A 19,268-nucleotide genomic window follows, 5' to 3' on the forward strand; every position below is an offset into this window, starting at 1 on the left:
AAAGATAGGAGAAGGCAATGTATATTTATTTTTAGATGACATTCTTTATTAACTATTCAACATTTCACTTAGCAAATCTTAAAACCACCTATTAGGTCTTTATTAGCATAAATAATATATTCAACAGCACTGTAAAATAAATGAGTGTATGCAGTGAACATAGAAATTACATACAAAAAAATAATAAAAGGAGATGAATTATGTGACCACGGGGATAAGCAAAATCAGTAGATGCCAAAGTGAGATGTAGCATTGAGCTTTGCACTTAGCACCTTTGAAAAGCTAGATGAGGTAAGGATGCCTATTTATCAACATTCTCATTTTAGTGGTTTTAAAAAATCCTCATTTTCTCTATAGACCATGAATGCCTAGAAAGCTATAAAATATATCCTGTTATAAAAAGCAAGAATGAAAAAAATGCTAAATGATGCACTAAAAAAATACACACAAACCTTTTTTTATAATTACTAGTTAACATCCCTCTAAATGTCTGAATAGCTAAAAAACAAATACTAGAGAATACTAACAAAATTCGAATGTCTATTTTTACCATGAATTCCAAAAAATTTGTGGTTTTCTATATTTCTTAAAAGCTGTAAAAATTCCAGATTTATTAAGTATAAAAACCAAGTAAAAGTTGTTGAGGTGCCATAGAAGTCAAGGGAGCTGCACTGATTGGACCATTTTAAATTAATTTGGACTTTTAGATTTTTTTTTAAAAAAAATCCAAATGTAAAAAAATCGATTGAAGACAATCATAAAGAAAATTGAAAAACATCAAATTTCTCGGGTTTATAGGATTAAAAAGACTCAAATTTGTGAGCCTACAAACTCAAAAACACTAAGGGGCACATTTACTTAGCTCGAGTGAAGGATTTAGAATGAAAAATACTTTGAATTTCTAAGTATTTTTTTGGCTACTTCGACCATCGAATTGGCTACTTCGACCTTCCACTACGACTTCGACTCGAACGATTCGAACTAGAAATCGTACGACTATTTGACCATTCGATAGTCGAAGTACTGTCTCTTTAAAAGAAACTTTGACCACCTACTTCGCCACCTAAAACCTACCGAGCACCAATGTTAGCCTATGGGGAAGGTCCCCATAGGCTTTCCTAGCAATTTGTGATCGAAGGAAAATCGTTCGATTGATGGATTAAAATCCTTAGAATCGTTCGATCGAACGATTTTTCCTTCGATCGTTCAATCTAACGAATTAAGGTAAATACTTCGACTTCGATATTCGAAGTCGAAAGATTTAACTTCGATGGTCGAATATCAAGGGTTAATTAACCCTCGATATTCGACCCATAGTAAATGTATCCCTAATTCAAAAAATTTTGCCTAGGACAACTCCAACTGACTTGCCAGCTTTTAGATGCCGTTTTTTTACATTCGAGTTTTCAAGGTTTTTTTTGCTTAATAAATACTAGACATTGAAGTTTTTGAAAATATAAGTTTGTCTTGCTGTAAACATAGTAACATAGTAACATAGTAAGTAAGGTAGAAAAAAGACACATGTCCATCAAGTTCAACCTTTTTTTTTATTATATCTGCCTAACTGCCAGTTGATCCACAGGAAGGCAAAAAACCCATCTAAATGTAGAAAAGGCCTTGTAATACTGTATGTACTTAGTTTGGTTTATCAAAGTAACTTGTAATTGGTGTTGCAAAGGTCTAAAAATATACTCCACTATGTGTCAGTTTTGAATGTGGTTCGGGTCAGGTAGAGGTTTTAGGTAAAGGGATTTATTAGGTGGTGGGTGCGGGTTGGGTGATGGGTCAGCGGGTCTGTCCGACTGTACCTGTATAGAACTCTAATGGTACCATTGTTCTTCTGTCTCTGTTCTCATACTATGGTTAGCTTTTTAGTTTATAGTCTCTTTTAACTTACCTATACACTATTTCTTTAACTATATTCTTTTCCAGGAAGAGTGTCTGATGATCAGTACATTGGAAAAATATGGTTTTATATATGATCTTATGCTGCTTTGCATAATATAGTTTGGCTGGTGCTAGACGTAGTGTTTTTTAAATCAATGCAATGTCTTTTTCTAGAGCTTTTGAGTTAGTTTACATATATGTTTTGTGTTATTTGGCCTAGCATGTTGTGAGTAATTAGGTTTGTTAACTGTCACAATAGTTGCTCTCATATTAGAACTGACAGACAATCTGACTTACATACTGTTGTCAAATGTCTGATGGAACATCCCTGTAGCAGACTTACAATGGATTAGGGATTGCCAGAATTCCAAAGTTTCTCTACTCAGTAAGGGATCCCAGTGAAAATTAAACAATTAAGCTTTTAATTTTGGATACATAGGCTCAGCCTAATATGGTTTTGTATTTAGGTGCATGGGGGAGGTCCTATTATCAAAGCAACTTGTTAATACATTTCAAGATTTATAGTCCATTTCAATTAAGGTTGTTTATAGAGCATATGTTGATGAAACTAATGATAGATAATATAAGAGAATAAACTATATGGGTTAATCTAGTAGGCTCATATTTAGTTGAATAGATATGTTAATTGTCAGTGCAATGTCTTTGTATAAATATGCCTGACAATGAAACTCCCCTTCCTTACTTCTCAGTAGATGTCACTTTGTCTTCTCAGACACAATCAAAGGAGATATTGAAAAATATTCTGTTGTATGTTTGCCTTATTATGTTTCAACATTTTTATTGGGTTTTCCAAAGCATGAAAGATTTACTTTTTAACAAAGCATATCTAAAATGATGAAATTGCATATGATCATATACCATGCAGTTTACAGTACAAGAACATACAACAATTGTATATGAAAACTATTAGGCATAAGGAAAATGAGCCAGGAAAAACAGTATATAACCAAAACCACTTAACATTATCTCGCATGGTGGATTTACAAGAAAGTTTTGTGATGCCACTTTTCTAATACCCCTAAAATTGTGTTAGCTAAAATTTTAGTAGCTCCAAAATTTTAGATTTATGTTTAGAGTCTATTTGATCAAAATAAAGAGACCAAATACCAGTAAAACTGAGCTTGAAGTGTGGTTCCTCTTGCCAACATAGTTGGTTGAATTGTGCTAAGATTTCTTTTGTGGAGGGGGGAGACTCCGAAATCCAGAACCAAAATATGGTCTTCTTAGTAGCTGCCATAAAGCATAAAAATTAAGTTAGAAATCATCTTAGGGTTAGAATTACAATGTTTATTCAAAGTAGAGGGAGGGCCAATGTATAAAAGGGAATAGACTGGAGATAACACTAGGTCAAATTTAAGATGATAAAATCTCTTAATTTTTGCCAGATACAGAAATGTGAGGACAGCTCCAAAAGTAATGAAAAAGGTTCACATTTTCTGCTTACATTTGGGACAGAATGATAATTGACCTAAGCCTTTATAGGAACGATAAAGCTTCCCATATCCTAGATGGATTCGTTTAAAGTGTTGAACTCCCGTCCATGAGAAGCATTTGTTAAATTTAACTATAGATGCAACTAATTGAGTAGTGGTGATGTCACATGAAAGATAGTTTGACCATTTAGTTTGCCTTATTTATTCATTTGGTATAATGGTGACTAAAATATATTCATATTTTTTTACATAAAATTATAATATATAGATGTAGTCCTTTATAATGCATAATAATATTTTGATAGAGAGGGAAAAAAATTCAAAGGGCTATTATAAAGGGTGGAAGTGCAAGAGCACTAATGGGTGCAAAAGCATGCCCAGTGTCTACCAACACAGGCAGTGTGTTATTTATGGCAGACACCTATGAGCCTCCACACTTCATGAATCAGCTACCAAATGCAGGCTGGTGAGAGGACAGCTCCTGGTTGGAATCCCAATACAATTAAAGGTTTATTATGTAGCATTACATGAGTTAGTTCTTTAGATAACACACCTTATAAAGAATAGCCACAAAAGGTTGGAAATATTTCCATTGAATTAAAATGATCAAACTGTGCACATTCCATCACAATTCAAATTCAAATGCAATTGCATGGAAGTCTGGCTGGTTAACAAATTATTAGTGTTCACCGTGCAAGTAGCCTCTGTGCTGGATTCTTTAGGCTCATGTACGCTGTGTCTATTGACACTGAGCTTGTAGGGAACCCTGGACATACCAACTGGTCAGAAGGTGGTCGTAGCTCCAAGATTCCCTGGTGTCAATAGATGCTGTCCATTTGATTTGGAATGGAAGCCAGGAAGGACTGAGCTGCTTCTGAGAACAACTATATGGAAGTGCAAAGTCTCCTTTTTAACGTAACTTTAATGAATACATTTTTTTGCTCTGTATGCACTTATAAATTGGAAAGCTTTTGAGGTACATCATATGTATAGGTTTCAGGTTTGTAACATTTCCTGGATCTGTAAGTGCTGTTGGATAACCTTTATTGTAGCTGATACTAATGCAGCAAGTGATTGAGAAATATTTGATTTAATTTGGATCTGTGGCAAAGCTAATTGTTCAGTTATTGTGTAAAAATAGTTTATAATGTAAAATGTTTTCCAGTATGTGTGTTTGACCAGGTTAGATGTTTGCCTGTAGATAAGGTAAAGTAAGCTATGATTCAGCCATTATGATTGGACACATCACTCTGGACACAGCCATCTTGCATCTTGAAGAGCCTTCTTTCTTGAACTCAGGGCACCGTGCAGGAACAGGAAATGTTGTGTTGTTTGTCTATGAAATTTGATAGCTAATGTCTCAGAAGCTGCTTGCACGGGATACTATGGCCTGCCCACCTAGTATAATTATTTTGAACTATGTTCTGTTTCTACTGAGGATGGAGAATTTATGTTCATTGTTTTAATCTACTACAACTTATATGTACCCAGACACTCAGCTTGAAAATATTGTTGGTATATTTTTAGAGAATATTTTGGGGTTGGCTGTAACATATTTGGAATTTTCTTTACTTATATTTTAATTAAGTTACATGTCTTGCTGATCATCATTGTACTATAAATGTAAAATATAAAGTCTGAATTTGTTCTGAACATTTTTATTTCTACTTACACTTAACTGCATTTTAAGGATTATTTTACAATCAACTTAATAACATTATTCACTATAGCATAACATGCAACTGAGAACAACTGCCTTATTAAGAAACATTCACAAGTCTTTGTTAGGTCTTATGAATGTGGAAAAATTACTTTGGAAAGGTTTGTGAGCTGAAATATGACTTTTCTGACAGTTTAATTTTAGCATTACTAACATTGTTGGATAAACATAACCTGCCACCTACTATGCAAATTACAGAGACCTACATCTCAACTTGTGAGATAAATACTTGTATTATGTAACTTTAAAATGGTAGTTTACTAAGATTAAAGCATAATAAAATAGGTGCTGACTTGTTCAGTGAAATGTGGTGCTATCATCAGCAACACGAGCATGCTAGCAAGAATACTGAAGATCTAAACAGAAGGCAGTAATATCTGGAAAAACACTATTCATATGGTCACAAACTTTTGACATCAACTTGACAGAAATGAAAAATAAGAGTTAATTTGCAATTCAGTATTTTTTTTATAAACATTCTTTGGGACCCACATACAGTAGCAGTCAGTAAACAAACACTAGTTCAACAACATTGCCAGATTTTTCTACCACATATAGTGCATTTTAGATATTTCGGAATCATGCAGAATTTAGCAATTCAATGGCTTACTTTAGCCACATATTAATTAAGGCTTTGTAACAAGCTGTCCAGACATTTAATCATTTAAAAATGTTATTTTTCAAAATCAAAACTTGTATCTGCATAATAAGATAGAACTCTTTATTTTTGTACTCTATGTTTATACATATGCTTGTTTGAAAAATTTGAGAAAAAGTTACAAAGAAAATATATAAATAAATTTGCTAGTTTTTTTTAACATTTTAATAAACTCAAAAACCTACTAAATCGAATGTGTGCTTTGTTTATACAAAACACTCCAATATAAAATATTCAATTAAATTAAAAACATGAAAACAAACTTGAATGCAGTGAATTTGTATTCTACTCATCATTATAAATTGATCTACCAACTTTCAAAAAGATTTAAAAAAAACTCAACTTTTACCTATGACAACTCTCATTGAGTTTTTTTTTTGAACACACATTTTCTGCAAGTTTGCAAGTCTGCAAGTTTTTTATATTTTAGTTTTATCTTCTCTAAAATCCAAAATTTCCAATTCAAACGTGTGTGCTTTAGCACAAACAAACTTGAATTGTGGTAAAAATTTTAATTTGAATGTTTATAAATCAGCCTTAGATAGTTGCGAAATGTTCTTAATTTGGATTCAGTATCAACTTACATAGTAACATAGTAAGTTAGGTTAAAAAAAAAAACACACGTACATGAAATTCAACCTTTTTACTCATTTTTAACCTGCCTAACTGGTAGTTGATCCAGAGGAAGGCAAAAAAAAAAAAAACATTTGAAGCTTCTCCAATTTGCCTCAGAGTGTGAACAAATTCCTTTCTGACTCCAAAATGGCAATTGGACTAGTCCCTGGATCAACTTGTACTATGAGCTATCTTCCATAACCCTGTATTCCCTCACTTGCTAAAAAGCCACCCAATCCCTTCTAAAAACTATCTAATGTATCAGCCTGTACAAATGATTCAGAGAGAGAGAGAATTCCACATCTTCACAGTTCTCACTAAATGAATATTTAGGTTGGAATGGGTGACCTTGCATCAGCTGGAAAGACCTACTGGTAAATAAAGCATTAGAGAGATTATTATATGATCCCCTTATATATTTATACATAGTTATCATATCACCCCTTAAGCGCCTTTTCTCCAGTTTGAACATCCCTAATTTGGCCAGTCTTTCCTCCTAGCTAAAATTTTACATACCTTTTACCAGCTTACTTGCACTTCTCTGTACCCTCTCTAATTCAAAAGTGTCCTGTTTGAGCACTTGAGACCAAAACTGTACAGAAAAATGACCCCTTCCTGCCGTGAACCAATGCCCCTTTTAATACAGCTCAAGATACTATTTGCCCTTGATGCTGCTGACTGGCATTACTTGTTGCAGCAAAGTTTATTATCTACAAGGACTCCATGATCATTTTTCATTATGAATTAAGGGTATAAGTGGCTCAGATATTTTTACATCCCAGATGCATGACCCAGATCACCAGCTTGTTAAGATGGAATTAATTGGGCTGCATAGTTTTGTGTCATCTGCAAACACTCAAATTTTCTGACGACCTATCTTTCATAAAGCCATGCTGATTGCTGCTCATAATGCCATTCACTAGGACAACATTTTGAATGTGATCCCTCACCATGCCTTCAAATAATTTGCCCACCACAGATGTCAAACTTATAATTGCCAGGCTAAGATCGTAATACCTTTTTAAATATTGGAATGGCATAAGCTCATCTTCAGTCCATAGGTAGCATACCAGATGAAAGTGAATCTGAGAAAATCAGAAATAGGGGCTAAAACTGAACTAAGCTCTCTTAGAACTCTAGGGTGTATGCCATGTGGCCCTGGCACCTAGTTTTTATTAATTTGTATTAACACTTTATGAATCATATCCTGAGTGAGCCACTGACTAGATTAAGCTGAGCCATCAGAACAGCTATGAAGTAAGCCTGGGAACTTTGACTCCTCTATTGTATACACTGAAGAAAAGAACTGATTTAGCAAATTTGCCTTTTCTGTATCTCTTACAACCATACTGGTACCATTATTTAAAGGAGTAACACTCTCAACCCACATCTTTTTACTATTAATATACTTAAAAAACTTTTTGGGGTTAGTATTAGCCTCAGCCGCAACATGCTCCTCATTTACTTCCTTTGCCTTCCGGATTGCTGTTTTACATCATTTACTGTATTATAGTGTTTATATTCATTAAATGCAGCTTCTGTCCCAACAGACTTCCTATTCATTTATTTACTTCTATATTAAGTCACATAGGGTGATTATTAGTGCTTCTACATTTACTCCTTAAGGGAATAATTTTCGAACAGTAATGATTTAATATCCTTTTAAATGTCAACCATTTCTGTTCTGTGTTTTAAGCTGGAAACATAATGCCCCAATCGATGCTCTGAAGAGCAGCACTCAAGGCACTAAAATTAGCTTTCTAAAATTCATGTTTTTTGTTGCCCCAGTGTATATTTGTTTTTTGCACAAGACATTATGGTCACTATTATGCAGGGGTTCAATTACTTGCACATTCACTATACATTCTGGGTCATTAGAGATCACTAGATCCAGAATACCATTTTTCTAGTCAATATCTAGGTTATTAAAATCCCCCATTATTGGTGAAGAGCTAAACCCATAAGACTTCATAAGACGTATGCCCTCTGGACTGTAACAAATAGTAACACTGCCCCTTCTCTACCCCCCCACAACACTGTCCCCTGCCCATGGTTGCTTTGTGAGCCTCCTTTCCTCCCCCTGTTTGCCGCTGCCCTGAGTGCTGCAAGTTCCCCCCTTAGAGTCTGAAGATACATATTGAGTAATACCAGCAAACCCACTTGCACTCATATTTACATTGGGTACTTACAGTCTCCCAAGTGCAATTCCTCACAAACGCCTTTCTGGTTTTAAACACCTTAATTGCTTAACCCTTAATTTACATGCAACACTTAGATCACATGCAACACTCACTTAGCAGCTTCCACACTTGCTGTGCAAACAGAAAGGTTTAAAACCAAAGAACACTAAGGCTGATTAGAATTTACCTGATTAACTCCTCCCCCTTAATTAGCAAGCAGAGGGAAGAGAAAAACAATGCTTTTTGCTACCAGCAGTAACATAACAACTCCCTATTAACTAAAACAATGACCCCCTTTCTCTTATATCTCAGGCTAAAACAAAGAAAGTAAATACATGCACCCCATTTGAGATAATAAAAAGCTGTCTGTCTCAGTCAGATAACACTCAGAACAAACAGTAGTCAGTTATTTGCACTTATTCCCTCCATGCACCCAGAACTCCCAGCATGCACAGCAAACACCAACACCTTAAGGTTTTTAACACTGCTTAACACTTAATTCACATAAAACACTTATATCACATGCAATACTCGCTTGTGACATATACGGTTTAATTACCGTATATGTTAGTAATATGTCATCTTTTCCTCATTCATTTTTTCATAAAAGAGTTGGCTGTGTTGAATATAGTGCAGATATGGGATCCATTATCCAGAAAACCTGTTATCAAGAAAGCTCAGAATTACAGGAAGATCACCTCTCATAGACTCCATTGTAATCAAATAATTCAAAAATATAAAACATATTATCCTTTTCTCTGTAATAATAAAACAGTATCATGTACTTGATCCCTACTAAGATATAAATCTGCCTTTTTGGAGGCAAAACAATTCTATTTAATGTTAAAATTATATTTTAGTACATATAGGGGGTTATTTATCAAGGTCCGAATTTATCTCAGTATTTCTAATATCCAACTTCGAGCAACTCCGAATTCCCAAATGGACCTTATTTTTGAAGAAAAAAGCCCAAAAAAATAGGGTCGGGCAAAACTCCGAATTGTTTGGATTTTTTTGAAAAGACTACGATTTTTTCAGAGTTTTCAGAGTTATTTGCTCTAAATCCCAGAAATCATCGGATATCTGTAGGGACATCAGCGCAGACCATTGACTTATACAGGACCTCAAGAGCTTTTAGATGCTGGGGTTTTGGATTGCTCCGAAAACTACAATTATTCGAGGTTCAGATATTCGGAGCTTGAAAAATAACCCCCTTAAAATACAGAAGTACCCCTTATATGGAAAATCCCAGGTCCCGAGCATTCTGGATAACAGTTCCTGTACCTGTACTATGTATTTTATAAATATATTGTTATGTATATAAATATGCAAAGTTAGATTTACAAATTCTTAAATGATCATTTACAATTAATTTTATTCTTGCAGTTCCTTTCAAAAGGATGATGAGGACTATGAAGACGCACCATCTAATAACACATGGCTTTTGACACGTAAATTCCATGATAATGATGTAACCTCGATTTTAAATGGGCTTTTAAAGGGATATGATAACAAACTTCGACCAGATATAGGTGGTAAGCATGCACCATCGTTGGTTCATTACCTCTTTTAACTGTAAACAAATTGAGGCCTATTTATTAAAGGTTGAGCATGAATTCTAAAAAGTATGATTGAAAAAATAACTGCTGGACGATGCTCTAAAAATTCTAGTTTTTAGACAATTACTAGGAAAAGTTTTTCATGGTTTCTACACGAGGAGGCACATTTATTAAAGGTCGAACTTCGAATTCATGTGAGTTTTTTTAAATTCTATTAAATTTGAATAAACTCGAAATTCGATTGGGGAGTTATTTATTAAAAAAAAATTAATATATAAAACTAAACTAAACTTCGAATAAACTCCTTTCGAGTTTTTTTCTAATCTAGAACTAGAATGTCAGGAAAGGTAGTAACATGTCCATATAGGTCCCTGAACCTCTTTCATTCACTTATACATACACTCGGCAGGTTTTAGGTGTTTCTTAAAGGGCCAGAGTGTGATTAATCTCTAAAATCTAATTCAAATTAAAACTCAAATTGAGTTTGGATAATTTTCAAATTTAATTTGAGAGTTTTGACCAAAATAATATTCTAAAATTTCGAATTAGATTTTCCAATTTGACCCTTAATAAATCTGCCCCTTAATGTAACTCGAGTTTTTAGAGTCCATCTAAGGAATCTACCTAGCTAAAGTCTACTAAAAATAATTTAAACATGAATTAATTATTTAAGCTCAAGTACAAAGTACTGATTTATTATTACAGAGAAAAAGGAAATCATTTTTAAAAATTTGAATGTTGTATGATGGCATTGATTATATGTTGATTCTTATACCTTTAGTAGCAATTCTTATTTTATACTTTCCTATGATAATAGAGAAATATCACCTTGTCTGTGGTGTTATAGGACTGGGGTCCTTAGTTCAATATCAGCCAGGTCAAGGAACAGTAACACCAAAAAATTAAAGTGTTAAAGTAATGAAAATATCGTGTAGTGTTGCCTTGCATTGGTAAAACTGATCTGTTTGCTCCAGAAACACTACTATAGTTCATATAAACAAGCAATGTTGGAAATTGAAAAAAGACTATATGGCATAGGTTAAATAGTGGATAACAGATAACACCATTATGATCTACAGAGCTTATCTGCTATCTGCTGTGTAACTTGAGTCATTTCTCATTTGAAAGACTGCCCCATTGCTGCATAGTAGCTTATTTGTATAAACAATAGTAGTGTTTCTGAAGCAAACACAGCAGTTTTACCAGTGCAGGGAAACACTGCATTATATTTTTATTACTAGTATTTTTATTACTTTAAGTGGGTTTCTTCTAAGTACTCTGGTTTCCTCCCACACTCCAACCTATACCAACAGGTTATTTAACTCCAGATTGCTATTTAGACTGCTTAGGCCTTTGTCAGATATCACTTTGAGTTGACCATATTCTCCTAATTCACTAACATAGATTTTACATTGTACTAGTGGAGAGACCAGTAACATATTTAATAACAGAGTAGACTGAAAGAAACTTGTTGCTGCTAGGTTGCTATTTGAAACTGCACTGGTGGAATTTTCACCTGGTTTATAAAATTATTACACTTATATGTGAAAAGTTCCTACAAGCAGTTGTCTACAAGTCACAGATGTCAAGTTTTTATATAGTTAATATCATGTTAATAGTTTCACAATGTATTTAGAACATCTGAAAATGAAATGGTTATTGTTGTAGATCCTACATTCAAGCTATATTATCTTTTATCTGCAGTTAAACCAACAGTAATACACACGGATATGTATGTAAACAGCATTGGGCCTGTAAATGCCATCAATATGGTGAGTATATTTGCAAAACAATTTGTCTAATATCCCAGTGTGATTTGTCGTTTTAACAGTTTAAGGGAGATCAGAAGTTTCAGATCATTCTTGACAATAAAAACTACTATGTTGATATTTATTTGGAACTCTGGTATGTAACCTTTAAAACTCTTCTAAAGACAGAAATAGGAAAAATCCAGAGTCCATCCATCAAACATGATAAACATTTTAAATGAAACAAAAGACAATACTAAATTAATACAAAATGTTCCTAAACTTTTAGACAAATGGACACAGTGTACAAAACCAAGACCTGTGTCAATTCATTACAATGTGTTCGCCGGCTAGTGAAACACAATTCTGATTTATGAATCAATGCAGTGTTCATCACCTGTCTAAACCCTTGCTCCCTGGTGTGTTTTGCATATAGGGAGAAAGGATTCAGACAATAATTTTCTGCTTTGGAGGAGTTTTTCTCAGGTCACAAATGCCTGTTCGGGTTTCAGCCTTATGAACAATAATCTGACCAATAAACACAGCTGATGTCAAAACTGCACCCATGTGAGGCACAAACACCCCCCAAATATCATGACCCCACCCCCATTTGTCACTGCTCCGTCATTGAAACTAACAGCCCACTGACACATTTCATACCACCAGGACCCTCTGATACCAACGACATCATGATTTTTAGTACATGCAATTAACTCCAGCTTTCCTACTTTACCTGATAGACTACAGTGGAAGTTATTACTTTAACTTCTATTTGCATTAAAGGACAAGGAAAGGTTAAAGTGGACCCGTCACCCAAAAAAATTATTCAAAATCCTATTTTATCACATTAGTCAAGCAAAATGAACTTTAAATACACTATATAAATTATATAGCAGGTAGGAGCCATTTTGTGGACACTGTTATTAAGACAAGCTTTGTATCTTCTCAGAATCTTGTTTGTGCACCAGAATGGAGGACCTGATGTCCATCTCCATGTCCTGGTTACACAATTAAATGGGTAAGAGAATTGGGGAAACGTGGGGAGAGCAGTGACATCTAGGAAGTGCTGAATGGAAAGTGAAAGCAATTGTCTGCATAGAGGCGGGGCAGACAATATTTGATTGACAGCTGAGATTTTTAAATGAGTTTACAACAGCTATGAATGCTTTAATAAAAAATAGAAATTGGATTTCATGTGTAATTTGAAAAGGACTTTTATTATACAGATTTTTGTGTCTGGGTGACGGGTCCACTTTAAAACTAAGTAAGCTTCATCAGAAAGGCCTATATAAATACACCAATAAACCCTCAAAGTACTGCTGCTCGGAGTCCTCTATAAAAAGAAACACTGCATTTCTTTCCTTATGTTGTTTACACATGGGCTTCTGTATCAGACTTCCTGCCTTCAGCTTAAACCTCTTTGCCCTGGGTGTGAGCATGCTCAGTTTGCTTCTCTCTCCCCCTCCCTTTCCCTCTTCCCTCCCAACTGTAATTTGAGCCCAGAGCTATGAGTGAGCAGGTAAAGGCAGGAGGTGATGTCACACCAAGCTAATATGTTAGCTTTATCCTAAACAAACAGAGAGAGCTTCTAGAGCCGTTTACTCAGTTATTGCAAAACATTTTACAGTATAAATATAGAGTTCTAGCTTGCACTATTATGGCTAATCTATTGGTAATAAACTGCCTCAGTAGTAAAGGAGAATTATATCTAAAGTTACTATTACCTGTTTTCTTTGTAACACAGGGACCTCCTTATCTGGTAACCTGCGTGCCCCTCCTCAATGCTTACTAATCCCACTGCCAAGTTTACCATAATACTCTGGCTACCCCCCCCCCCCCACACTGCCTAGTTCAGACATTTATATCAAAGCCATATAAGTAATTTACTATGACTTGCACTTTATGGGAAGGGTAGTGTGCTGGGGATGACTTGTGTCCCCCTCTGCCTGCCTCTCATAAATAAAGCAGTGGCAAATTCAGACAATGTTGTATTCATAGGACACACAGGTCTCTGAGTTTAATTTTGGAGCAGAGAAACCTGCAGTGATTCTGAAATGTGTATGGCAGGGTGCAAGTGCAACATTGTGCCTGTTTTTTGCACTTTGTGCCTTGCCCTGAACTTTGTAAGTGATCCCACTCTAGTGAGTAAAAATAAAATCAAACAGTAATCTATAATGAGAATACAACCAAAATTTACAATAGAGCTAAACATATTTTAGTGCATAATTCTCAATATTCTGTGTTTTAAATATTTCAGGAATATACAATTGACATCTTTTTTGCCCAAACATGGTATGACAGACGACTGAAATTCAATAGCACTATAAAAGTTCTTAGACTGAACAGCAATATGGTTGGTAAGATCTGGATACCCGACACATTTTTTCGCAACTCAAAAAAAGCTGATGCACATTGGATAACAACACCCAACAGAATGTTAAGGATATGGAATGATGGAAGAGTACTTTATACACTAAGGTATTTTGTTTTATCTCATAATTATAATTATTCAATGTTATTAATAAATAGGTGGATAGGAAGATGATAGACAGACAGAGAGATAGATAATTTCTTTGCATATCATTTTATATTCATATATATATATATATATATATATATATATATATATATATATATATATATATATATATATATATATATATATATATATATATATATATATATATATATATATATATATTAAATGTAAACGATTTGGTTGAGTTTTGATCTCTTATGGCCATTTTCAGCTGGTTCAGATAAAGGGATATTGCTTCTATTCTGTATCTTGTGAGGCAAATGCTCTGATCCTGACTTTTCATTCACATGTAAAACAGTGCTGATTTGTGAAACACGAATTTGTTGAAGTTGATGCCGGGGCCCATTAAAGTCAATGGGCTTTCGTTAATCGTCATGGGTGTCTAAATTGTCGCCAGCGTCAAAATTGTTGCCGGCGTAAAAAAAAAACTTTGACGCCGGCTAATTTTCGGGGCAAATACACAAATTTATTCACTATTTAATTTGCAAATTATTATATGAATAGGTTTTTATATAAAATACTCAGATTGGAGGTTAAGGTTTCTGCTGGAAATGTTTGTAATTCCATTGCCAACAAACAGTATAATCTTAGACAAGTATTCTGACTCCAATTGCTGTGATAATGGTTGAGACCTCCCTGTTGGGCCTGTATGGAGCTGGTACAACCACTGAGTGCAATCTTTGCCAGATAGCAGAACTCACCAGACACTTATAATCCACAAAGATGCTTTATTTGGAGTGGATGGATACATGTAGCAGTGGCTTTACAAGTGCTGCAGGTCAAAAAGAATATTTCTTTTCCTAACATCTGAGTAGCTCCTCACTCATGGAAGGCAGAAACACAAAGTATAATGGGAGGAACTGACATCACACATGGAATACTGTAGGAGGAGTATTTACAAACAAGAAACTATAGGCCTGCCATATAGCTTTGGTCACTGGGTGGCAGCATAATAATGGGTGAGCATATAAGCATTAAACATATATATTTTAACACAACAAACTTTTAACTACTGGGATAGCACACTCCCCATCTGGTATCTTTAGATACTACCATATTATAGTTAACATAACGGTAGTTATGAAAATAAAAAATAAACATTAGTGCAATATTGCTTGAAGATCCTGAAATCTGAAAAACTCGAGAAGAAAAAGCAGGCAATGCAATAGACACGGCATTGTAAAATACAGAGTCCCTTGCTTTACGTACTGATGAAGCAATAAGAGTTCAATCCCAACAGGGTAAGATCAGAACAAGTTCAGTGATGGGCCGACTGGAAGTCTCTATGGCATCATCCTTAGCAATTCTCACTTATACTTTCAGTTTGCAGGGTTTATTTAGTAGTACAAGGTCTCCTACCTGTAGATTAGAAGTCAGTCTTAGCTACTTTCTGTGTCCTTGCAAAACAGTAAGTTACTCCTTCTTCCATCTATTCCGGAAACAATTAGCCAGGTGCTGTACACGCTTCCACTGAGTTTGGTAGAGGTACCCTGCTTGAAGGTCATCAGGTGAATCAGGAGCATTCCCAATTTTCTGGGTAAAAATAGTAGCTGTCATGAGGATGACTGGAGATTCTGGGTCTGTAGACAATGGAACCAGAGGCCTTTAGTTAATTATAGCAGACACTTCTGCAAGGAATGTGGTAAGGAACTCATGAGTGAGACTTGTAGAATTCAAGTCCAGCAAAATAGAATCCAGTATTCTATGGGAATGTGGGAAGAATGAGGAGGATTGAAAAATCCATGTGCAACTATTATTGGCTAAATAATCTTTCACAGGCTGATCTCAACAGTTTCACTGACTGTCTGCAAGGAATCACCTAAGGGCATTGATAAAGCTTGAAGTATCCATAGACTCTATGACCTCAATGTATACTACGAGCACACTCATACAGGTGAACAACACTGCCAGCCCTAGTCTTACATACCATAACTGCCCATGGCCCAAAGACATCCAGGCCAACATGAATGAAGGGAGGATCGGTCAGTTAGCAAGTCTGACATCTGTTGCTGTTGATGTTTCCCCCTTAGTCTATGGCACTGAACACATTGGTGGATTATGTTATTTATCTGTCTATTTGCACCAATAATCCACAGTCCAGCAACTCTAATAGCACCCTCAGTGAAATATCTGCCTTGGTGCTTGACTTGCTCATGGTGATGGTAAAAAGGCAATGTGGTAATGTGATGGTTACCAGGTATTATCCAAGGGTTTTGTTCCTTTTGTTGTATAGTGACCCTGTTCAAGTGGCCGCCAACACTTAACATGCCATCACTGTCAATAACTGGATTCAGGTTGGCAATATTTTATTATATATTCGGACTATTTTTAGAAATGTTCTCCTTACTAAGAATGCACTTGATTTCTGCAGAAAATGCATGCTGCTGTACACAACACATTATGATTAACGACTTTCGGAGATCTGTGGCATAGGTGCCAGCTAGTGATGGGCGAAAAAAATTTGACGTTTCGCGGAAAATTCGTAAATTTTTCGGCGAAGCAATACACCCCAAATTCACCCATCACTAGTGACAGCCACAGCAGCCTTTAGCATCTGTAGATTGTGCGTGGTAACAATGTGCAATTTGGACTAACCTTGCAGTGGTGGGTACAAGTCTTGTCGAAGTTGTAGGTTCTGATTGATCCAGCAAGCATTCAGGACCTGTTAACTAGGAAGTACCTGCAAAGATAGCTGTGGACACATTTCCTGATTCTTTCTAATGGGTTGCTAACATACCTTGAGGTAGACCACAATTGCTATGTCCTCAGTAGATGCATCTGAGAAAATATGGATCTCTCTCCTCTGACTTGAAGCAGGAGAAGTTGAAGTATAGCACCTAGGTATTTATAGCTCTTCCAGGGCCTTTAGAGAAGGCTTCCATGACTCGCATTTTGATGTTTGTCAGTTGGTAACGGAGTATCCCAGTCTTTAACAGTCACTGAGCTGTCTTAGTAAAGATTTACCTTGGATGGTGATGGGTGCTACAAACCCCAGTGGATCATACAGGATGTTCATTATTGATAAGACACCACATCTGGTAACTGGTTTGTCTGTGGTGGCAACCTGGAAGACAAATGTGTCATGCAATAAGTCCAATCTTAAGCCTAGGCTTCTCTGAATGGGTGAATTGTCTGTTCCCAAATTTAAGTCTTTAAATTTTGTTGCATCATCAGACTGAAAGGCCTTCATTACAGCAGTACTGTTTGAAGCAACCTTGTGGAGTCTGAGGATAGCTTCAGAAAGCATATCTTACGAGCAGGTCAATAGCCTATTCATCTGTAGGTAAAGATGTTAGGCCATCATCCACATAGAAGTCTCTCTCTCTGCAAAATGTTGTGAGTCTGCACCATACTCTCTTTCACCTTCATAAGGAGTTCTTCTTAGACCATATGTTGCAACAGAAGGTGATAGACTGCTACCAAAGACATGCACTTCCATGCAATATTCTATTACTTCCCTGTTGATGTCATTGTTGCAGTGCCAGAGGAATCTGAGAACATTTCTGTGGTCCTTTTGTATGATAAAACAATGGAACATCTGTTGGTGTTAAGGCTTCTCTGCAGTGAGGCAAATCTAGACATGGCTTGCTCACGATTTTTTGGAAGATTCTTGTAGAAATGAATGGCAAGGGTGCAACTCAACTGTTAGAGTTATCCTTAAAGAATTCAGTATCCATTATTCTGATGAACTCTTTGTCCTCAACAGAAGGTGCACTTTTGTTGTCATCACTTGTAGTATGAAACACTGTATCCCCAAAGTTGTCATCATAAGAGATGGAGTGACACTGGATGCTGTGATTTCTGTAGGATTCAACCGCTATTTCCAGCTTAAGTCTGTCTCTCCCCAATAAGAGCAGTATTTCAGTATCCTTTTCGATGGCAGGAATTTGACTAGCCAGGTGTCTGATGTGGGGTTTTTTGGTATGCAGCTTCTGGTGTGGGAATTTCTTCCCTGTTATTAGGTATGTCATCACATTCAATTAGTGTAGGTAAAGGCAAATGAATGTTACCTGTGATTGAGGAGATAATGTACCTATTCTGTCTCAGTATCGGTTGTACCGGCCACAAGCTCCATGTAGACCCAGTCTGTAAGGATATGTGCAGCAGGTTGAATGATCACCTTGACAGATAGCTTACTCAATGAATAAAGACTCCAGAAATGTTCTCCAATGCTTCTTTATGCTTCAAGGTAGCAAATGTTAAACATAGAGGCCTTTTTCATAGGTAAATTTCTAATGGAGTTACACAGCTTACACACACTGCAGTCTCTTCATAACACACTAAACCAAGGGGGAGGTTACAGAAGAAAATGGAGGGCGGGAGCAACTATCTAGCAAGAAACAGTGGGGGTGAACAGATGATACCAAATACCATTATAACATAACATATAATATCAACTGCTAGGCAGCAAAACTGCGTGGCAGCACACTCCCCGCCTGGTATCGTGAGATACCACTACACAATTATTTTTCTTTAACATATTAGTAACAGTAACATAAAATGCTATTTAGCGTTCTCAAGTCTATGAGTTAGCTATATTATAGTTTGAGTAGTTCCCTGATATTAGACTAGATCAGAACCTTTGGAAGCAGGCATAATTAACACAATATCAGTGACTGGTCTGAGGAAGGTTTTTCCTTAACGATCTTGACTTCCACACTTCGGACCTTCCCATCATCACTGGCAATGGCCTTTGTAATGAGTCCAACTGGCCACTGGATCCGATGAGTTTGCTGGTCTTTTAACAGGACCAAGTCCCCTTCCTTTAAGTTGGGCTTCTGGGTTTGCCACCTTTTGCGACCTTGGAGAAGTGTGAGATATTCCTTTCTCCATCTGTCCCAGAAACAATCCGCAAGGTATTGAGCATATCTCCACTGTCATTTATACATGTCCTTTTCATCGAAGATA

The 19,268-nt window shown here is 35.8% G+C and overlaps 1 protein-coding gene across 2 annotated transcripts in view; it reads left to right on the plus strand.

Moving 5' to 3' along the window:
• The window catches only part of LOC108712645 (gamma-aminobutyric acid receptor subunit gamma-2), a 122,074-nt gene that overhangs the window by 12,126 nt on the left and 90,680 nt on the right, over positions 1-19,268 (plus strand). For both annotated transcript variants that reach the window (XM_041588045.1, XM_041588046.1), the window contains exons 2-4: positions 9,901-10,049; positions 11,778-11,845; positions 14,079-14,299. In XM_041588045.1, coding sequence (XP_041443979.1) covers positions 9,901-10,049; positions 11,778-11,845; positions 14,079-14,299 — 438 coding nt within the window. The remainder of the gene's footprint in view (positions 1-9,900; positions 10,050-11,777; positions 11,846-14,078; positions 14,300-19,268) is intronic.

Source organism: Xenopus laevis, chromosome 3S, assembly GCF_017654675.1.
Source record: "Xenopus laevis strain J_2021 chromosome 3S, Xenopus_laevis_v10.1, whole genome shotgun sequence".
NCBI lineage: Eukaryota > Metazoa > Chordata > Amphibia > Anura > Pipidae > Xenopus > Xenopus laevis.